General features: G+C 42.9%; 1 protein-coding gene across 2 annotated transcripts in view; it reads right to left on the bottom strand.

Moving 5' to 3' along the window:
• Positions 1-96: 96 nt before the first annotated feature.
• The window catches only part of fndc3ba (fibronectin type III domain containing 3Ba), a 74,562-nt gene continuing 51,352 nt past the window's right edge, over positions 97-23,306 (bottom strand). For both annotated transcript variants that reach the window (XM_086126993.1, XM_086126994.1), the window contains exons 8-27: positions 22,664-22,722; positions 21,648-21,799; positions 21,089-21,148; positions 20,855-20,999; positions 19,928-19,981; positions 19,732-19,856; positions 19,263-19,437; positions 19,089-19,175; positions 17,942-18,077; positions 17,019-17,090; positions 16,646-16,764; positions 16,193-16,298; positions 14,725-14,897; positions 14,391-14,504; positions 13,761-13,910; positions 13,187-13,467; positions 11,065-11,286; positions 8,169-8,335; positions 7,734-7,861; positions 97-7,000 (exon numbers count right to left, since the gene is read on the bottom strand). In XM_086126993.1, coding sequence (XP_085983119.1) covers positions 6,662-7,000; positions 7,734-7,861; positions 8,169-8,335; positions 11,065-11,286; positions 13,187-13,467; positions 13,761-13,910; positions 14,391-14,504; positions 14,725-14,897; positions 16,193-16,298; positions 16,646-16,764; positions 17,019-17,090; positions 17,942-18,077; positions 19,089-19,175; positions 19,263-19,437; positions 19,732-19,856; positions 19,928-19,981; positions 20,855-20,999; positions 21,089-21,148; positions 21,648-21,799; positions 22,664-22,722 — 2,864 coding nt within the window. In that variant the 3' untranslated portion in view covers positions 97-6,661. The remainder of the gene's footprint in view (positions 7,001-7,733; positions 7,862-8,168; positions 8,336-11,064; positions 11,287-13,186; positions 13,468-13,760; positions 13,911-14,390; positions 14,505-14,724; positions 14,898-16,192; positions 16,299-16,645; positions 16,765-17,018; positions 17,091-17,941; positions 18,078-19,088; positions 19,176-19,262; positions 19,438-19,731; positions 19,857-19,927; positions 19,982-20,854; positions 21,000-21,088; positions 21,149-21,647; positions 21,800-22,663; positions 22,723-23,306) is intronic.

The raw sequence follows: 23,306 nt of genomic DNA, 5'->3' as shown, positions 1-23,306 counted from the left end.
TATAATCGGATACGTACCGTTGCGAGTCGCTGTCCCAACTTGGCCCCGCTGCGAGCAGAACATAACAGACACCGAAATAAACACTCGCAATCCATGTCAGAAAAAGGAAAAAAAATTAAACATTTATTGGGCATAAATATATTATATATACGCTACCGATACAGTTACGTCTTACATACATAGGGTAGTATTTGCAAAAAATCTATACATTAAAATTGATATGGCAGTTTCTTTTTATATAATGCATATGAAATTGTCTAACATTTACAATACAAGAAGAAATGCATGAATTACTCTTTAAAAAAAATCTAATTCGTAGACCATGACAACCTGGAATGTTCACTCTTAAAACCATGAGGTAAAAAAAAAAAACGTTTTGATTCATTTTCACTTTTGTGTGTTTCTGCACCCTGTGGCCAATTGCTCAGTCTGGAAAAAAATAATAAAAAATCTCTGGTCGCTGCAAAAAAACAAACAAATCCCCCCAACAAAACAACAACATACAAAATTGAAAAAAAAAAAAAAAAGATCAAAAGGCACAGGCGTGTGTGTGTGTATGTTTGTAGGGTGAGGAGGATGGTTTAGGTGCTGCATGGACAAATCGTGTTTCTTAAATGGAATTTAAAAAAAATACATAATAATAATAAAAAATATACCTGTAATGTAATAGGTGAGTAACCTGCCACACAAAAAGGACCGTTTAAGGACAGGACACCTGCTGTGTCACATGTTGGGTTCACAATTTAAAACAAACAAAAAAACAATTTGGGGACTAACTTGCCAAACAAAAAGGAAAGAACATTGTGCGAAATTTTTAGGATGAACCGAGAACGCACTCAAAACCTTTACGGGTGAACTTCATTTGGCCTTCTGTCAACTTTGAAATGCTTCAAAACACAACTTGCTGTTCTTGAAGGGCAGGACTGACTTACGGCTTGCCGTCCACTTTTCATCCGCTACATGGAAATAGTTTTTCACTGATCACATACCAGCAAATTTTCGAATCGTAACGACTCGATAAAATACACAGGTTGGTCTGATTTTGGTTCGCAAGCTGAAGACCAGATTGTGCTGTTGCTCGCTTACAGAGGCGGCACTATTCTAGTCACAGGGTCAATGGCCACCCCAAAATCCAGTCTGATTTGTAATTTTTTTTTCAATGAATGCATATTAATATATTTAAAGTATATCGAGTCTACAACCAAATTGGTGCCAGTAGCCCATGGGTAAGTTCTGAAAATTGCTCAACAAGGGGGGGGGGGCATTGTGATTTCCTCTGAATGTTGTAAAAGCCGAAGCTGCGTGTTGATATGACTCCCTTGTTTCCCGTCTTGTTCACTTGATAACGATTGGTCAACAAATTTTCATGATTAAAGCGCAATTTTTCTTTTGTTGTAGAAACGTTTGGCGCTGATTCCGAATTTGACCTTGTTTTTGTTTCCTATTTAATGTAATATGGTAATATATTTCATAATATTTCTGAATTAAGGGTCAAATTCAGCAACACATTAACTTCAAAATTAAAAGTGAAAATATCTCAAAAACTTGATGCACTCTATCCCCCAAAATAAGTATTAAAAAAATTACATTAAAAAAAATCCATACATTGACACAAAGCCATTTCTCATGTTATTCTTGAGAAATTATGAACATTATCTTCACATAACATTAATTTCATGATTTAACTTCCCTTTAAATGTCATTTGTTGCATTAAGTAAGTAGCAGGTGTCATTGTCAAAAAGGTTGTAAGCAAACTAAAAAAAAATTATTAATGGCATGAAAAAAAATTAATTACCGGTAAACAAAGTCAGCCATGAATTTCTGGGCACGCAGTCTTTGGAAGGACACGTCTGGACACCCTTGGTAATCAGCAGGTTGCAAGATAAGACTGGAAGACTCACAGAAAGGCATGGACATTGCAAATTGTCTTGGAAAAAACGTATGGTGAAATGGGCCATTCAGAAAACGGCAAGTTGTCAAAAAAAAAAAAGTTTCGAGAGTGTCAAATCAAGTTCGCCTGTCAAGCTAAAAGCTCGTTCGAGGTTGATCCTGAAATTTTTAATCTGACTGCCTAATATCCCTTCTGATGCCACCTCCCCCCCACGCACAGTTTGCCTTACGTGACACAACAAAACACGCAACAACAAAAATGAATAAAATAACACGCGAGCGACGAACGTGAACAGCCTGGCAGTAGTGTTTTGGATCAATATAAAAGCCCCGCCCATCAAGACTAATAATGCTCGTGGTGATATAAAAGTGCTTCAACTTAGGTTAGTCGTAAATGTACTTATCACCTCTATAGCTCTATCCATATCTCTGTACTGTATATCATCTCATAGCAAAAAAAAAAAAAAAAAAAAAAAAAAATACTGGATACAAAACACTCATTACTACTCGCTACGCCGAGCAAGAACTCGTCAAGAAATTTGCCTGCCTGCGCTCGTCGCTTGTGTGATTGTTTGGAGCCTTTTTTATTTCCTCTTCGCCCCACCCTGCCTTCGTTGGTCTTTACTGGTACAAGATTGTCCTCCTCTTCTCTTTAGGGGGGGGGGGGGGGGGCGACATCTATCGACAAAGGCACATTTTGCTTAAAAAAACAAACAAACGATAATATTGAAAATAAGCATAATCACAGATCAAGTTAACGTCGCTTTTTTTTGTCCTTTTCATCAGAGTAATAGTAACAATAACAATCATAAAAATAATAGTAATGCTGCTGTGTCGTTACAGAAGAATATCACAGAACCCTTGGTCAGAACAGAGTAAAGCCTGCCCTTTGGCAAAAATAAAATAAAATAAAATACAAACAGTATCAGAAGCTTCATTCTAATCCCTCCCCGCCCCCTCCCCAACAAAAAAAAATTAAAGAAGCCAAAGGCAGGCACATTTGTCTTTGCTACATGTTTCGAGAAGCATGAACAGATGACGACTCAGCCGAGCACGGCCCATACAAGAGATGAAATTTTTTAAAAAACAAAAAACAACCCCCCCCTCCAGACAGAACAGTACAATGTATTTGGTTACAAGTTTTATAACTGCGGGATCCCAACAACTGTAAGAAATACTCGAAGGGTTACTGAGAGAGAAGGAATGCTGGCCTTAAAAAAAAACAAAAAAAACCCCCAACAACATCATTCTAACACCCCAAAAACATGCTACGAGGAAAAGGAAGGGGAAAAAAATTAGTATATAACTACACTCATCTCTGAATCTTTTTTAAACAATAAATAAATGAAGATTGCACTGTAATTGGCATTGTAAAGTACTGTATGCAAATATATAGTATAAATAAAGGAAAACTACAAAAAAAAATTACCATCATGTTCCCCATCAACTTTGGCAAAAAAAAAAAAAAAAAAAAAAAATTATCGAAGCGAGTTAACCACGCAAGATGCTGTCAAGGCACGGCATCCGAAGAGGACCGAGACGCAAAAAGTGGAGAGGAGGATGAGAAGGGTGAGAGTGGGGTTGGGAGGGGGCAGTCTTTTTAACCCTCCTGTTATGTTGGGGGTCAAAGTGACCCACTCCAAACCAAACACCAGCTTTTCGCTATACAACTCGGCATCAGCAAGTAAAAAGAAACCTTTTGCAAAGACAGCGACGGAGCTCCAACAATGTTTCTCAGGATGCTTTTGGAAAACGGAGCATAGCTTGGGTCAAAATGACCCATGTTAAGGAAAAATAAACCGCAAATATTTTTTTTAATTCGCTATGAAACTTCATATCAACAGTGTATAAAAATGGTTAATTTTGACATACAGTGTGTGGAATGAAAATGGTTTACAAGTTATTGAATTGAATACAACTTTATTGTCAAATGTGCTGTACGTATGGTTGGACTACTCAACATTGCGGGTCAAATTTGCCCAGATTCAGGGTGGAAAAACGCCACTTCTCAGTAAGAGACAATGGAAATGATTCACTTTGACATTATCAACAAAAAAAACGGTAAAGTTTCTTGGAATGCTTTTCGAGCATTAAGCATTGCCGGGTCAAATTGACCCATTGAAAAGTTGAAGCACTACAAATTTTCAGATTGATTTTCAATTGACATTTTCAATCAAATTCTTGAATAAGATTCAGCAGAATACTTTAAGAACATTTAACATCGGCTGGGTCAAGTTGACCCATATTAAAGTTGTAGACCTACAAAAACATTTTTGGGTGGAGTTTTTTTTTTTTTTGCTGTGAAACGTCACATCAAAAGACATGATTATTATTTTCTTTGACATGTTTAAATAAAATAGTGACCAATGTTTATCAGAATGCTTTTGGAAAACAAACAGCCTGGGTCAAATTGACCTATTTTATAGTTTACGAGTTAGAAACTAGTCTCAATGAAACTTTTCATCGAAAGGCGATTGAAATGGTTCAGTTGGAAATATTTGCATCGGTAACTGCTAATAATGAGCTGTAATTCGGGATGACAACACATTTAGAACATGAAACCTAGCCCGGGTCAAATCGGCCCATTGCAAGGTTAAAGATCTCCAAGCCGCATTTCATTCCAATGAAATTTTACAACGCTTCGTTTTGAAATATGTGCAAGGAAAGCAGTTAAAAATGTTTACTGGCACGCGTTTTTATCATGAAGCATAGCCAGGGAGTCAAACTGACCCGGGAACATTGTTGTTGTTCCTGAGAAAACAACCTAACAGGAGGGTTAATGGATTGTTTTTTTTTTTTTTTAACTATTTTTTTTTTTCGGATTTCCCTGAGGTACGTTACAGGCCTCATGTGCGGACTCCATTTCATACGGGTCAGGGTGACCTCTTTGGGCTGTGTACCTTGGCTTTGTGTTTATTAGAGGGATGGTGTTCAGAATGCCCTGTGTATCGTTGGAGGAGAGGTGGGATTAAAAAAAACAAAGACAGGTGGATTCCTTGAAAAGAAGAGCCACAACAATGAGGGGCGGGCTTTCATTTTTACACCACGACGATACCCCTTTGCCCCACTCGGTGCCGTAACAGAGGCGGGATGCGTCGAGTTTGAACATTTCACATCGACCCGGACCATTTTCCCGCTACGTTGCCCCCATAAGGGAATGCCAGAAAGGCGGGACCGATGCCGTTCATCCGGCATTTTTTCCGCCTTTGGAGGTAGTAACAGAACCGAAATGCAGGCGGGATTGTCGCCCCTGTGTGTTTGGGAATGCCGATAAAAGCGGGACTTGATTCCTCCCGCCCTGTTAAGTGACTGCGATGATTTGGTCATTTTCCTGGGACTTTTGCGGGGGACAAAGTGTGCTTGACCTTTTTCCACCTTTAACAATTGTCTGATCAGAGAACATTGTGTCTGTGAAAGTTGTGGCAATATCCTGCCTTCGCTGAGTTTAGTGTGGAAGGCAAAGTCGGATATTTTGGCTCTGATGTGGGAATTTTGCAGGTTCTCTGTGTGAAAGGCCCTTTCAAATTGCTGATTAAAAACCACGGAATTTTCTTCAATGGGGTCTGTGGCGGATGGCAAAGGCCAATGTTTTGCTGTGACGTGGCAATTCTGTCCCCCAGGGAATTTTCTTCACTGGGTTCCGTGTGGAAGGCAAAAGCGAATAAATGCAAGGTCATCTGTTATGACTCTGATGTGCCAATTTTTGCACAATCTCGGTGTGAAAGTCTTTCACACCGCCAGGAATTTCACAGTGGGGTGAAAGAGGAATAGGAAATGTTTTACAGAGGTGCTGTAAAAACTGTGACAGTTGTGTCTGACGCATGTAAATATCAGAATGCCGTGTCACTGTTTGAAAAGCGCTTCGAGACGCAGCAAAATTGACTTTTAGATGTGATGTGTTCAGATCATCCTCCTGATTCCCAGGGCGGGGCAAATTCCCTGTAAAAGGCAAAAGCGGTATTATTTTGCAGGATGTCTGCGTGAAAGCGGCCACGGAATGGAAGGCCAATAAAATCCCCAATCCAGTTTACTGCTCCGATTGGCTTCCGATCTGATCCAGAATCAGCCCGTCCCACCTGCTGACGCCATCACTTTTGACGCAATCGTGGATATTGGATATGCGTGTGTATTTCTAACTCTCTCTCTCTCGCTCTCTCTGTATATATTTCTATTTCATACTTATATTAGATAACTGGCTTTCCATTCTAAAGAAACAAACAAAAACAAATCAAAGGGTAGCAGCATCGTACATCACACGTGGATTGTATCACTTTGGCGAGCGTAAAGAAAGCGGAGCGGCTGCACGCGTGGCATCAGTTGAGTCATTGTCCACGCACAAAAGTGTGTGTGTGTGTGTGTGTGTCAACCAATATGCGCGGCTAAAGCTTTGAATGCTTACATTAGAATATGGCTGAGTGGATAAAGACTGCAGCAATTAAAAAAATGTCAATAAAAAGACAACTAATTAAGGCAATGAACCAGGAAATATACACGTCCTCTAATCAAATATGAAAAAAAAACCAAAACATGCAAGTCAGTTTGAGTGACTGCTCACAGCTATTTTAAGGCTTGTGGATGAATTTTCTTGCCCTCAGCGCGGAGGTACAGCTCGGCTACAAAAAGAAAACACACTGAAATGGAAGCCTTGAGGAGAAGAAGAGCGTCTCAAGTGTTTTTCTTGACGATCTGTTATAAAAAGTTTCTCTTGGGTTTCGCCTTCTCTTTCTATCCTGTTGTAAAAAAATAAAATAAAATAAAAAAGAGATTCCCTCACTTCATGAAGAAGTACTGCAGAAAGCAGGCGATGAGGAAGGAGAGGCCGGCGAAGGCGCACATGATGAGAGCGGCGAAGCGCTCGTCGCTGGACATCAGGCCTGCCGCCGCCCCTCGGCCGGAGCCGGCGCAAGAGGCGCCGGCTCCGCCCCCTGCCGGCCCGCCGGGCCCCGAGGCCTCCTGGCGCCGCGGCGTGAAGTGGGACGAGGGGCTGAGCGGACCGCACAGTTCCTGGCACGAGTCCTGGCAGCGGCGGCAGGCGCCCACGCGGAAGCGGTAGTCCGTGTTGCCATGCAAGCCCGAGATCTGGAAGGCCGCCTCCTCGCCCTTAAAAACCTGTCGCACAAGACCGGATTTCCTCAACGGGGATGCCAACCTCGCAAACACGTCATTGGGTGGAAGGTGAACCCCCACTTTTCGCAGTCCGACAATTTGCACATTATTTTTGTGCCGCGGCCACGGCAACGTCTCACAGGGGCTCTGATTTGCTCGTCTACGGACAGGAGGCGGTGATTGGCTGGCGACCGGTTCAGGGTGTCCCCGACCCTTGAACCGGGTCGATCAGCGGGTCGATCAGAAAATCGCGGCCAAAATCTTTAACAGTACATTTCTGCTGATTTTCTGTGTGTGTTGCCCATCAATACACAGTTCATGTTATGCTGCTCCCTGAGGACATTTTAAAAAAACAAAACACAGGCTTGCCAAGAATAAGAATGAACCAATCCTCCCCGCATTTGACCCACGTGTGTGTGATTTTGTATCCCGTGAGAACACCTGGAGAATCAAAGACGACCTGTCCAAAGAATACACAAAAACGCCCGGTGTTGTTTTTAGTCGATTGTCCGCAAGGTTTTTGCTACTCAAAGCGGATGATCAACAAATGAACGACTAGTATCACGACAATGGACTGAACCGGACAAAAAAATGACTACTTTCCTTTTAGACGCGGATTTTGTGACATCTGAGGACGTCACAGAGAGACCACAAAGGTTTTGAATAGTGGCTGTGTGGGGGTTAAAAAAATAGATATAAAAATGAGCTTGTTTTGACTCGGAGAGTGTGTGTGTACCTGCTTGTATTCCGACTCGCGGCCCACCAGCACCTGCAGCACGTAGCTCACGGGGTCCCCTCTCATCGGCGGGATGGTCTCCCACGTGATTTCGCACGCGTTCCCTTCCAGCTGGTGCACCTTGGGAGCTGTCACATGACCAATTAAAAAATAAAATAAATAAATAAATCGGGTTCTTGTGTGCATGCATGCGCTTGTGAATTCATCAAATTCAAATCGACATGCAGTAGAATGCTGCAAATTGGAAAAGGAGTTTATTTCGTGTTGAGTGTTTAATGCAGATGAATTTTTTTGCTTGTTTGAAAATTAGGTGGGGGTGAAAAAAAAATAATCGCATCTTAAATCGCAATATTGGTTGTGGTGGTGGGGGAGCAAGGGGGTGGTGCGGGGTGACATGGCATTTTTTGAATTGTTCAACCTGAGTGTGGTCTTTACCTTTGAGGGCGGGGGGCACGGATTTGGTGGTGCAGAATGTTTGGCAGTCCGAGTAGGGGCCCTCGCCAGCGTCGCTGATGGCCTGTATTCTGAAGGTGTAGCTGCTGGACTCGGTCAGCCGCTGGACCTTGTAGGTGTGACTGGGGCCCCGGTAGATGCTCACGAACCTGACAGAGTGGGAGGGGTGGAGGGGGCAGTTGTTGAATTAGAGAACAAGTTCGACTAAAAAATGAGTTAAACTCCCTCTTAGCCAGTCCTTAGCAATGCGTCTCCATTTTGAATTGTCCATTGCAGCTTCCCGCAATCAATGGGATCGGACCAAAGGGTAGAGCGGGCGTTTATTCACCCGAGAGAACAAAAATGAGGACATTATTGCGTCCTAAGTGTTCGTTCGGACCCCCTCTGCAGCTTCACGCAGTCAGGTTATTTAGGTACTGGGACAATTGTTTTCAAAACAAAAAGGGCGAGGGCAGTGAGCCTTGTGGCATTCTGGATCTGTTCCATCAATAAATCTAATTAATTGAGCTGCAGTGTCTTTTTTTTTTTTAATTCCAGATACAGTCAAACCTCGGTTTTCGAACGTCTCAGATTTTTTTATGCTTTGGATTACGACCGAAATTCGGTTCTCGAACAAACTAAGCGCACTTAAATGCACCATTTGACTGCTCTCGCTTTCCTTACACAAGGAAGTGACGCTTCCTCATGTCGCTTTCCATTGTGAGCAGACGTGTTCAATAAACCTTTTTTTTTTTTTTAAAGAGCGTGGTTTCGTTTTTCTAACAGTCTTCTGGAACGGATTATGGACGAAAACCAAGGTTTGACTGTATTTCATTGAATAAATAATTTGAGCATTATTCAAGTGTGTCATACACGTCACCGCACATGCCTGTTGGAATATTGGCGGTGGACTCAACATTCAAATTAACGCCACACCCTCGCACGAAGTCAGGTGTTAAAAATTAGCCTGGAAGTTGCGGCCTCTCGGCTTCATCTGAGAACAATCCATCATCATCACGGCACTGAGCGTGGCTTCATTAACACTTAACTCGATCGGGGGTCGGCATTTAACAAGGCCTTGATCTGACTTTGTCTAACTAAGCGACAAAAACTCAGAGGAGAGGGCACAGGAGCACGGCAGCCTGATGTTATCGTTTGTCTGATTTATCTTCTTTACGCCGATCGACAATATTGGGTTCAGCTCGCCACAATCTCAGTCTGTCTATTTATTTATTTATTTTAATGTTGTTTATCTCGGAAGGCTTTTAGTCTAGGTCACGTTGCCATGGAGCGCCAAGGAAATGAGAAAATACAAGTCGCTGGATTTTGAAGGCCGCTAATGAGGGTTGAAGTGAAGTGAGGACAGAACAAACAAAACAAATTCACTCACTGGACACTTTATTAGGCACGCCCACAACGTATCAGTTGTCGATTCGAGGCAGGGAGTTTATAATGAACAATATTGTAATGATTTGAGAGTAATCTGAAATCATTAAAAAAAAAACATTTCAAACACAACCATCGGGACATTTAGGATTCAAGGCGATGATATATTCAATGTGGGCTGTACCATTTGAATGGCGGCCGACGATTTGTGTTGAGACTCTCCAGTCATTCTAAATGATTGCTATTTTTCTGACGCACCGCTCTTGTATTGGATCTGGCTGGGAAGTCGATTTTCTTTAAATGCGATTAGAGGAATAAAAAAATGCATGAGGCGCTGAGAGGCAATCGGAAAGAAGCTGATTAAACGCGGCCGACCAAATACAAAAATTACATTTGCGCTATTTGCATTGGGCCGTTCCATATGTCTGGAGCTACTTTCACCAACGCGTTTTTTCCGGGCTCCCTTGACGCTTGCCGTTGTCAAGGTCAATTTTATCTCGTGATGAGAATGACAAAATAGGATTTGGCAGAAAGACAAAGTGGTCAGAGGGACGGATAGATAACTAAGTAGATAAATAAGCACGGATATCTCTAAAAACACAGGTACAATATATATATACAAACACATATGGTATATATATATATACAGGTATATACAGTATATATCTATATATACTGTATATATACACACATACGGAGTATGTCTCACACACACACCATACCCCTAAAGGAAAAAAAGCAAAAAAAAAAAAAAAACTAAACAAAATAGCAAAAGAGGAAATGAGGTGGGCATCATCCTCTGTCATGTGCCCAAGATCGTTTTAAGTGTCGCGTTAATAGAAAAGAGCTCATCTGCGGCCACGTTAATCTCCTGCCTCACAGGGCTTCAACGTGACTCCGCTATGGTACATCTGGTTACACCATGCGCGTGCGCGCACACACACACGCACACACACACAGGCATACGCGCACACGCATGCACACTCGCGGGTCTCTAATGAGCTGCTCGTACGCTTTCTGTGTAGTATTGACGTTTGTGTGATTGATTAGCAGCAGGTGGAGGAGGGAAAGTGGTTACATGGCCCTTGGTCACTTTATTAGGTACACCTGTACAATCTCATGAGTTTGAATGGTGGTGGTGGTGGTGAGAGAGAGGGGGGGGGTCGTGAGAGAGAGGGGGGGGGGGGGTCGTCATCGGTCATGACCAAAGAAAACAATGCGATTAAAAGGTCATCTCAGGCTAAAAATGAAAATTGGAAAAAAAAATCTTTGCGTTTTCATCAAAATATTTTGAAAAAGGTTTCAATTTTTTTTTTAATGAAGAAGCGCATTATAATTAAAACGACGAAAAAACTAGGACTTTACAAATTTGTTCTCAATGTCTTAGTAAATCTTAAATATTAATGACAAAAGTGACCATTGCCCTATAAGTGTGTATTATGTTTGTAGGTCCGTACGTATAGGTGTACATGAATACGATCCGTGTATAAGGTATAAGGTACAGGGAACCCACCTGTGGTTTTTGTCCTCCATCTGCAGCGTGTAGTAAACGTCGTCGGCCATCGGGGAGGAGCGAGGGTTGCTGGCGTTCTCGCCCCACTTCAGCTTGAGGCTCTGCGGCCCGGCGGCGGCGCACTCCAGGGGGGGCGAGGCCGGGGGCAGGGGCCGCGTCCTCGCGAGCAACGGCGGGCTGGACGGGCCGCAGCCGATGGCGTTGACTGCCTGGATCTGAACGCTAAAACGCCACAGTCATAGGAAAGGCACGTTTCAGTCAGAGTTTTTCATGTTAACTGCGACCTCGCCTTATAAAAATACGGATCTTCAGCTTTTGAACGGCGGACCGATTCATCGGCCCACCGATTTAATATGTTGGCCGGTTTCTTGCCACTGTTTGTAATACCCAAATTCATCATCGAATTAAAAAAAAAAAAAAAAAAAAAAAAAAAAAAGGCCACTGCATTCTCGGTCATGCTAATTGATTCAATTGCTTCCTCTGCCAATTTAAATTTACGAAAACCGCCACCTAGCACAACAGAAAGAAACCAAACGTCGGGGCAGTAATCCACAAAATCAAGAAACTTTCAGCTATGCAGCACCGTAGAACACAGTGTGATAATGCAGTTCGCTTGAGGGGGGGGGGGGGTGCAGACATCTTGTTTCATGAGCGCACGTGGCATTTGGATGCTAACATGACTGACCTTTGATTAAAATTCATGCGGCCCAGCCGCAACACCAGCATCTGGCCATGAGAAGCAACACGTGCACGAACAGGAGCTTATTTTTTTACAAACTGTTTTCAAAAATAACATTGATCAAAACGTTGTATAAATATTTTATTTTGTTCATCAAGTATTAATTTTTTAGTATGTTTCACAATCAGGAAATGGTGGCTCCTAAAAAACGAGAAGGGAGTTATCGATCTCATTTATTTACTCAAGAAACTGGTGGTGGCAGTCATGTGTATCTGGTGCTTGATGTTTATATAAAAAAAATATAAGCCATGAATTTGGAACAAATAAAGAAAATGGGACAGACATAGTGATCATCTTTAAACAATATTCTACCATTTATTAATTACATTCATCAATCATATAAAATAATAAAATGATTTGAGTAATTATAATCAATAAATGTGAATCATCTCCCTTTTGCCAAAGTGTGACTGCGGAAAAAGCAACTCAACAGAATAGTGGCGGAAGAGCCAACTTGAGCCTGCCAAATAGTGAGCCAACAACGAAGATTGTTACTTTGTCATTTGGAACCATTGGCGTCTTTTTCTTTCTTTCTTTTTGTTAAAAAAAAAATATATATATATATAATTATAATTAAGACTTTAAACATCATGTCTAAACCTTTAACCACTTTAAACACAAACTGGTGCAAATATGAAGACGCTTTCCGCGCCAAGGGAGGCGCGTGTGGCGCAGCGTTGTGCCATTACGCAAGAGAGCAGCCTGACATGGGAACAAAACAAGCGGAGGAGGAAAACAGCACACACACACACACACTGGTACAGGTAAATAACAGAATAATTTACAGAAGGTAACAACAGCACACTGTGATTCAGGTGGTGAGTAGTTATTTACTGCAGTTTTTTTTTCCACGATCCATTCAAAGGCCCCAAATATTTTTCTCAGAAAAATTTCCAGGCTGTCCTCAACTGCACAATGATCATTTTAAAAAAATGATTCCAACCTCCTCGATTTATGCTTTTCAATTGCAAAATATATCAGAGCCCTACATTATCCCCCCCCAAAAAAGTATAACCGCGAACAGAAAGACGAATAATTTAGTTCGTGGCATGGCCACATACCGATCATAAAATGAACATTCCTTGAACCAGTCCTTCTTGAGAACTGACACAACAAAAGAAATGACTAGAAATGATCCACAAAGTCAAAAAAGTTCACATTATGCTCGGCCAGCGTACAATGAAAGCTCCTTAAGATATTCATGACAACTCCCACCAGAGGCAATAGAAATAAACAACATGGCTAGAAACAATCCACAAAGTCAAAAAAGGATGGAAGTGTATCCCCGACCCCCCCTCCCTGTTGATGAACCAATCAGATAATCATCAAGACATCAAAACTCGAAATAATTCAGAATCAGAAAAAGTTGTCGAGTCGCCGTACCTGTACTCGCTGTTCGGCTGCAGACCGCCGACGAGGTGACTGGTCGCCGGCTCCACCGTGATGGTCCGCTCATCCAGAGAGATGATGTACGATGAGATTTCCGCCCCGTTGCTGTTTGGCTCCTCCCACTTGAGGAAGAGGCAGGTGGCGCGCGACTGGCCCGACTCCGACGAGGCTGGCGGGTCCAGGAGGCTGAGCGAGGAGACGGCGTCGGGAATGGTCGCCGGTGTCTGGAAACTGACCTGCTCGCTGTGAGGCCCCGACCCCGCCTGATTGACAGCCTGAAGGAGTGGGGGGGGGAGGCAAAATTCAACGGACTAAACTCCACACAGGAGTTACACGTGATCATTTTTGGGGCATGAAAGGATTTATTATACAATACGAAGTTACTTTTTTTTTTTTTTACTCTTCCACTTGACAAATATTCAAATCAACTACAATGACGCATTTTGCCGCAAAAAAAAAAAAACAACTAAAAATTAACTAACTTTCTCTCAAACCTAATTAACCCCCCCCCCCCCCAAAAAAAGTCAAAACGAAATAAAGAAGTCACTGCAATTGGAATCCGGCTCACCTGTAACCTGCAGCAGTAGCTGGTGGCGGGCGTGAGGTCGGACACTTCGCACTGCGTGGCCGAGCCGCAGTAGATCAACTCCATGGGCTCGTCTTCCCGGCCCCACTCCAGAAGATACTCCGAGATGTCGCTGCCCGAGCCCTCGGGACTCTGACGCACACATTGCATTTTAAGACAACAGAAAAATGTGACTTGAGGTATAAGAGAATTAATGGCATTGAGACAAAAAAAATATCCTCCTAAAAATGTGAAGTAAAAAAAAAAAACCCAAACCATTATTCTTTGCTTGTTAGCGTTATTATTTCGAAATGACAACTGTGACCTCAAATCGGAAGTGTTCAAAGGGGGGAAAAAATATGATTTGACTTCGCACAGCCGGCCGCATCCATAAATAGACGGAACCGCATTGTGATGTCAGATGGATTGCTGCCATTAAGGCGATGAGCAAGCTTGATTGCCGCGGTTGAGTCACAGACGACAACAACAACATCAACGACCTTTCTCGAGTCAGAATCCCCAAAGCTCTCCCGGGCGCCGTTTCCACGGCAACCAAAATCATTTTCACCAACCTCCCGTTTGGGCCACTAAAACAAATTCTTATTCCGTCTCCTTTTCCATGAAGGTTCTCACCTCCCAGTTGAGCGACACGCAGGTGTTGCTGGCAAGCGCGATGAGCGGCGGCCCACACTGGCCTGGAGGACCCGCTGCAGTCGTGACCACCGTTGGCTGGGAGTACTCGCCAAACTACGAAAGAAAAAATAAATAAAAATCAGCCCAACTGATCAATCCAGAACTTTATTTTTGTATCGTGAAGGCCCCCCCCACCCCCAAAAAACAACAACTTTATTTTTTTCATTCTGCATTTAGGCACTTCATCAGTTATGCCAAATATCAGCAAAAAATAAATCGATAAATCCTTATCGGTCGGGTCCTTTTTTGATTTTTGGTCAATTTTTTTGCTCACCCCAGCCTCATTGGCAGCCCTCAGCCGGAAACTGTAGGTGGCGCCGGGCAGCAGACTACCCACGGTGCACTGCATCTCCGCCCCGTGGAACACTTCGGCCGGCTGGGCATCTCCCTCGCTCATCTCCAGGCTGAACATGTACACCTCGCTTGCACCATTGGCAGCGGGGGACTCTGTATAATGACACGAAGGAATTTTTAAAAAAAATTTTTAAAGATCTGAAAATATGCCAATGTTTAAAATTCCTACTTTCAGAAAATAACTCAGGGGGGGACTATATATTCAAAAGGACAGATGTAGTATGCTGTATATTTATCTACCCATTCATTTTCAACACCGCTTATCCCGAACATGGTCAGGGGAGTGTGGGGGGGGGGGGGGGGGGGCTCCACAAGTCCATGCAAGAGAAAAACAAAAAGTCCTGTACTTTTGTGGGAAAAAAGTTAAAATTCTATGGCCCTGATATTAATACTGTCCTGATTCTGTCCTGTTTGTTCTTCAGTGGCTGGCAGGAGTGGAGGGCGTTCCCTCCAGAGCCCCACCTGTCACTAATCATCCCGGTTGGCCGCCGGCCTTTAAAAGTTCTGCCACGCCGACAATTGGCTGTCAGATCGTTCGGCTTTCCTCACAACTCTTGTCTCTAAGTGTCTGTTTGTTCTAGATGTTCTTGACTATTTTTTCCACGAATTGCTTCTCACCACATTTTTGGGCGAAATATTTTTCATATAAATAGTTTGGTTGTTTATTCTCGTTTTGTATTTCTCGTGTATTGGATTTCTTTGTCCTTTCCAATTTTCTTCAGAGCTTTCTGGAAGCGTGACAAATATGTGTCGATTATCTATAAAAAACATTGCCAACAATAATCGTTTCAAATGCAAAAATAAGAACAAAAAAACACTAGTTTCAACGCATACAAACTGAGGACGGATTTGCTTTCACGATTTGAAAGTGCTTGAATGTCAACATTTGGTGACTCTCAGTTGTGTCAAATTGCCTGCTTGAGGCCACACCCCCAGACTTTGGTCTGACTTGACTATCCTCAAACTGGCAGGACTTGGCCGACCCCGCAACGTCAAAGCACCGAGGCCGCTAAAACGAGGGCAGAAGTGCACCGCAGGTCAACCATCACCCACAGACGGTTAATTGCGGCAATCTGCTCCAACTCAGCCTGTCTTATTAAAACCAGCTAAAAGGAGATCTACACAAGCGTTCAAATCTCGGAAAATAGCGCTTGCCGAGACGCAGCGGGGGCTCCCGACCCGAGCGAGCCGGATGTGAACAGTTGTTTTTTTTTTTTTTTAATGGAGTCTCGATTAAGCAACAAGCGTGCTTTGACCGAGGGGTCCATTAGGGCGGGCCGGGAAAACGTTAACAGGGAGCCATAGGGTGATTAAGCCACCCTGCAGCAATCAATCACAAATAGTCAAGCCTCTAAACAGTGTGTGTGTGTGTGTGTGTGTGTACTCACCCCATTCTAACTGAACCTCCTTGTGCTTGGCTTTACCCACAATCCTTGGCGGCTGGCAGGGCCCGGGTGGAACGCTTAACGTGCGCACCGGAACGCCAACAGTGCACTTCAGCAGGAAAGGAGGAAAAAAATTAATAAATGAATAAAAATGATCATTTGTCATAGTAGTTCAATGGTCCAATTACAGTCCACTATCGTAAGGCTAACACATAATGCCAAACCCTATAGACAGGCTAACAAAAGTAACATCGGTGCCGCAGTATTTTCAAAGCTGAAAAAAAAAAAACGATGGCTATTTAAACACAAACGGTGCAGCAACACAGATATTATAAAATGACTCCTGGGAGGATGTGATTTATGTGGCGCGTAAAGCGAAGCGAGAATGACTATCGTCTATTTTCTGATGCGCTCATCTTCACCATAACAACAAGAATAGTAGAAAGAAGAGCGTACCTGACTGTGCCCCCCGGTGGTGATGCTGCAGACGCGCAGGCGGTACATGCTGCCCGGGGCCAGGCGCTCGCACACGCACTCTGTGGCCGGCCCACTGTACGCCACCTCCCATTGATCGGCTGCACGCACACACGGGCGCACGCGCACACACGGGCGCACGCGCACACACACGCACGCACGCACGCACACACACACACACACACACGCACACACACGCACACACACACACACACACACACACACACACACACACACACGATTTCATAACTGAAACATCTTTGTTCAGTCAAGTTCTTATCATGACTTTTGGGGAATAGCATCCAACCAAGGACTAAAGAGTACAACATGAGCTCCTAAAAGCGAACACTTGTACCTTCCGAGCATCCCTCGCTAATCTCCAACAAATACGTGAGCGCTTCAGAGCCGCCGTTGTCCTGCGGGGGATCTGTCAAGAACGAGAGCAGAGAGACAAAAACGACTCAAAGGACAACGTCGTTTAGCAGCGAGCCGTCCTGGTCTCGCATTTCGACAACAACAAGATACTTCTCCTTTGAATTGACAGGCGCGTAATTAACATTTGCTGGGATTAAGATGAAGTCGGGCGTGTAGACGTCCGGACACGTTACGTACGCCTGCGCGTCTTAATGCATGATTGTTTTTTTTTTGTTTTTTTGTAATGAGTCGTTCTCACTTTTAGTTAGTTAAAAATGCTATTGAAACATTGGCTGTATTTCATTTTCACCTTTCCACTGTTGGAGTAAAAAATAGTAAAACTACTAACCCAACAACACTTCTAAAAATAATACTGTAAATTTTTTCGATTTTATTTTTCATTTTTATTTGCTTTATTCAAAATTTATAATTGCTATTTTCAATGCTTTTCCCCCCCAATTTAAACATTTTAGGTGATTTAAAAATGGTGCAGTCGGAATGGACCCCAAAGCAGTACTACTGAATAATTTCAAAATTATAATTATAAATATGATCCAAATCAAACATAAATAGATAAAAATGTAGCACAATGACAAAAAAATGTTAAGAAATGATGTTCTGGTGTTCAAATTTGAAACCATCTCCAGTTGGGCTGGGATTCAAAACAAGTCAAAGAGAAAAACTAGCAAATCTATCTGATGACTCGATGGAATAGTCAATACGATAAATGGGATGACAAACGCCATTTAGTGACGGCGGTAGAAATCGGCGGTGGACCGGTGTACCTAATATTGTGTCCAGTGGCTTCATTTTTTTTTTTTTTTGGTGCAGTTTCACGCTATCTCGAAATCAAGAAGGCCTCACCCCATGTGACGGTGAGGGCGTAAGGCGTCGAGGCCACGACGCACGGCGTGGACGGCGGGCCCGGCTTGTCGGGATTGGTGGTGCACACCAGCACCTCGCTGGGACTGCTCTTGCCCTCCACGTTCGACGCAATCAGCTGCGGCCGGGCGTGGCGGAGGGAGAAACAAAAATTAAAAAAAAAAAAAAAACAAAACAGGAAAAGGTTATGTGTCAGGTGAGAGAGGAGACGCACGTGAATGTAATTTCCATGTATGAGGAAGTAAATGGTGCTTTTATATGTGCTGGGCTCGGTAGAGATTGAGGTGAGGTGTCGGAAAATTTGCAGATCGAGAAATATCATTTTGGCATGCGCAAAAAAGGTTTTTATGTTCAGAACAGATTTTGTTCAAACCAGTGAAAATATCCCATGGACTTCAAAAACAAATGCCAAGGTACGCAAAAAATGAGGCGCGGGGGGGGGGGGGGTGAAAAACGTCAATTTCGGTTTTTAGTTTCAACATGCACGTTGACAATAAATGAGCGACAACGCTTGCGAAACCGCAAATGGAGCTCGTTCCAACGCACGCTGTTGTAAAATGAATACGCTTGAACGGTAAAAATATTTTGTTTCTGCCTTTTCCGAGTCAAAATACAAAATTTAGTTCATTGAATCGACAAAAAAAAAAAGCCGAATTGAGTCAATAATTAATATGACAAAACAAAATGCATTCCCACAAATCAAATTATTAAATTCAGCAAAAACAAAGGCATTTTCTCTATAAAAATGAGAAGTGTCGCTAAAATAAATGCGTTTTTAGGTTCCGAGCATCAGGCTAAGTTTCAACGAATTCAGTTTTGCCCTCAAAAGGTCAAGTCAAGCAGTGACAAATTCAACGTATTTGAAAGCACTTTTGAGCATATTTTCAAACAAATTTGCAATGCATTGGCAAATACACCTAAACGGACTCATCAATACATTCGAACGTACTCGCAAATACGTTCGACATACATTTGAGAACGCGTTCAAAAATGCGAACTCGCCTACTTTTGAGTTGAAAGCACTTGTCAAGTGCAGTAGCCCGGAGGAGTGCCCAACATGTCGCGTTTGACAAATTCCGTGCGGCCTTATGACAAATTTTTGCAGTGTCTCCGTGTGAAAGCCACTCACCCTGAATTTATACTGCGTGCTCCTCTTCAGGCCTTGTACAGTACAGGTCAAGTTTTCTCCAGTGTACTTCGGGTGAAACTCCGCTCCCTGGGAGAGGTTCATTTGGGGCGCGGTGAGCACACAAACACTTTTTGAAGGCGTGTCCGCGATAAAACAAAAGAGCAAGCCACTCACGCTGTTGTCCTCCTGGATCTCCAGGGTGTATTTGAGCTGCTCCTCGCCGGGGCTGCCCTCGGGCCGCCCCCACTCCAGGGTGACCCAGGACACGCCGGCCCTCACCAGACGCGGCGCCAGAGGCAACGCGGGCAGCGTGCCCATGGTGTAGAACACCGCCTCGGAGCTGAAGCCGCTGCAAAACGAAGAAAAAAAAAAAGTCGTATTACTATGAATATGTTTCTGGGGAAACCAAAACCTGAGGTCCACACCTGAGAAATGTTTTACTGCAATAAAACAAATGCACTCTCTGTCGATTGATTGTCAATCCATTCATGATCAAAATGTCCAATTCTGCAATTATTTTTTTTCTCTTATAAAGGCGTACAAATCAAATATTGGGGTACAATGTGAAAAAAAAAAACCTTTTCAAATATTTATTCCACCAGCATGTAATTTTTTTGGGGGGGGGGGGGGGGGGCGTGGTTACCTTGTGCCGATGTCGCTGTGCGCCGCCACCCTGAAGGTGTAAGCGCAGGCAGGGAACAGCCGCGTCAGCTTACAGTGTCGCTGGCTCCCGAAGTAACATTCCCGGAACACGCTGTTTTTCTTCCCCTGTACAAACAGGCGCACAATTAATTCACGATCATCGTTTGGAAAAAAAATTCACAGCCGTTTTTTCTCACCTCGTCCCACTCAAGCAGGTAGTTTGTGATTTTGGATCCGTTGTCGCCTGGCGGCTGATGGTGGCCACACAACAAATGGATGAAACATGCTCAAGTTTTGTCATGTGACTCAGCAGCGACTGTCCAATGAAAAGCCGACCGGCCGCCATCCGATGAAGACAAATTCATTTTTTCGGATAAAAATTACAAAATCGTCTACTAGCCTTTTGTTCTGATATTCCATGTCATCAATTTTTTATTTTTATTTTTTTGTTCAAGTCCCCTATAACAACATCAAGTTTAGTCAAAATAACTTTGCAGTTTCGTTAAAATGAATGTTTCGGTAAAAAAAATTCAAAATTAGTTCAAACTCGTTTCATGCTCATATTTTTTTATGAAAGAAATTTATTGTCATATTACCTTTAGTTCAAATACATGTGAAATAAAATGTACAGCTCCGAAATGATCTTTTTTTTTAGGGTAAATAAAAACGGCATTTTTCTTCCATTGAACGCAATAAAAAAAATTTAAAACAAAAAATAGAATATTTGGTACAGAAGAAGCATCAATAAATGTTAACATTCTTCTTCTGTTTGAATTCTTTTTTTGTAAGTCACAGTGACCCATCACCGGTGAGCTATTTTTCGAACGGACCCGTGTTGTCCTTGGGGGCTAACTAGTACCCGGTGGCACCATTTTTTTTTCTTCTTTAAAACATTCCTCAACAGAACAAAAAGGCATCCGCGTTTGCCCAGTCGTCTTGCTTCCTCCCTCCTCCTCGACCGGGCGTAACTGCTCACCCCTCCCTCTCTGCTCGTCGAGAATCTCAGTAAATAAAAAAATAATATTTCGTCTTTGCATAAAAACGAGCCTAAGTTTAGCGACAGTTGCTTGTCACTGGACAGCCATGCGAGGTTCACAGTGTGGAACGAGTTCGGGCATAAGTACCTTCCACTGTAAAGTGAGGGTGCTTTTGGTGCGGTGGGAAAGCCTGGGGGCAAGTGGGACGTCGGGAACGCTGACGCTGCAATGCGTGGTGAACGTGCACGCCTCGGAGCACGAGCCGCGCACCGAGTTGTATGTGGCGCATACCCTGCCGGCAAGGGGGTGCACCAAGGTCACAAAGGTCCGCGCGAGCGACAAGATTTGGAGGTTCAAAAATGAGGAGAGGAGAGCACGTACCGTACGTGGTAGTCGGTCGCTGGCCTCAGATCTTTGAGATGATACTCCAGTTCTTCACCACTTTGGAACAGGAACAAAAAATACAGATAACAATCCCACAATCAATTGCTACAAAGAATTCAATGCACTGCCAGTAAAAATGGCAAGTGGTTTAAACAGCTGCGATTTTCTGACGAAATCTTATTCACATGCCTTTCCCCCACCGTCCCATTCAAAAAAAAAAAAAAAAAAGAAATTTCGCCTTTTCGTCCACTGAAAAATGTCACATTAAGTTCAAATCCATTCTTCCCCGTGAACAATACCAAATATATTTATTTAATTTTAAACAAACAAAAAAAAGTCAATTTCTTTTCAGTCAAAATACATTTGAAACAAATCAATTGTGCCCATTTTGAAAACAAAAATCTGAAGTTTCTTTTCCCACTGAAATCATCAAATGTTGAAAAAAAGAATACTGTTCATATGTTCTTTCATTATTTTCATTAAAAACATAAAAAAACTATTTATATATATATTTATTTATTTAAACGGCGGCATTTTTGCTTCTCTTGGTGTTTACCTGTAGATGAGGCGATACTTCCCGTCTCGCCCTTTATCCGAGAGGGACAACTCGTAGGAGCACGACATGGGCATGCCGTTGCTGTGCCGGCTTGTCAGGCCTGCAGGGGGCGCCCAAGAGAGACGCACAGCTCGGGCCTGCAGATTGGACACCTACCAAGAAAAAACGAAGTTGTGAATTCAACGCAGACCATTTGACTGCTTTACAAAAGCCCACCCTTTCCGATTTGTTAAACTTAACAATGACAGTAAAAACCAACAAAAATTGGCAGACTTTTTGGGGATAGAGTGTTTAAAACATTGTCTTATGTTGTAATATGTACAAAGATTAAAACAAAAAAAGAAACTCATCAGATTTTATAAAGCGATAATAACGGCTGTTTAATCGCTCGGCTGATTCATCGGTGTGGCCATAGAAGACGACAGCATTTTTGATTTGCCGAAGGTGGAAAATTCCATTTTGGCTTCAATTTAATGAATCAGAGAATTCCTTTTTTTTTTTTTGTCTGTTTTTCAGAGCTCAACATTTTTGAGGACATGCAGAAATAAACCTTTGCATTCCCTGTAGAAGTTCATTGGTTTCATGAACACAAAACTATAGGGTATTTTTTTGTCTTAATTCTTACAGGTGAAAAAATATATATGCAGTGTTAGCTTCACTTTAGATGTCAAAGGGGCTTTGAGGTATTTTTCCTGCTGCAGTATAGTTCAACTTGCACACCCTTGTACTTTGGGAAAGCGGATGCTGCCCTCGTGTGGCCCTTTACAGTACTGCTGCAGTTTCTTTTGCAACCTCAGGGGGTTTTAAAAAGCAGCCAACTCTGTCGTCGCCCCCCCCCCCCCCCCCGCATCCCTTCCCCAGCATCTGATATTCATGTTAGCTACCAAGACAGAACGGAAACATGGAAAAATGGACCACCAATGAAAAGCATGAGACAAGGACCTGGTGTGTGTGTGTGTGTGTGCGTGTGTGTGTGTGTGTATACAAAGGAAAGGGTAAAAGGTGTGCGCACCAACCTGTGGTTTGTCGATTGTAGACAACATGTCTTGAACACGTTTGGTCTCCGAGTCATGATCTGGAGGAGAAAAACATCAATAAAGTTGACAAAGCATTGCGAGACTAATAAAGGTTTTCTTATCTTCTTATCTTAAAGTTACGACCATATATTTGTGCTTTTTTTTAAACAATTTGCAAATGTTAATTCAGATTTTTAGATCCTATAAAGGAAAGTATTTTAAAGTATTTGTTCTTTATACATGTGCCGACCAAAGATAATACTTGCAGGTATATATTTTTCTATCTTCTGCAAAGAATAACTGATATTACAGCTGTACTGAGAAGCCAAGAGAGGAGCTGAGTATCTATACACTATATCCGTGGAGCTTGTTGGCATTGGGGTGGAGGCATTAGGATGCATTTGCAGAAGTACGTGTGCACACGCGTGCGTGCATGCGTAACACACTGGGGGAGCCCCGGCCCGCCGCCTGCCCCCCCATCATCACTCTCCCTACGGGCTCCCCCAAGTTGAAGGTTTTTCCGCCTGCTTTCTCCATCGGAGTTGAGCCGACTGTAAATCACAATGTACGTGCGTGCGTGTGTTTGTTTGCGGAGGAGCCCGGGGCGACACGTGTGAGTCATGGCAACCGTGATGTCATGGAA

This window comes from Hippocampus guttulatus, chromosome 13 (assembly GCF_054856545.1).
Source record: "Hippocampus guttulatus isolate MCC_2025c chromosome 13, RoL_Hgut_1.0, whole genome shotgun sequence".
NCBI lineage: Eukaryota > Metazoa > Chordata > Actinopteri > Syngnathiformes > Syngnathidae > Hippocampus > Hippocampus guttulatus.
The sequence above is the reverse complement of the archived record's forward strand: the minus strand, read 5'-3'. Positions and strand labels throughout refer to the sequence as shown.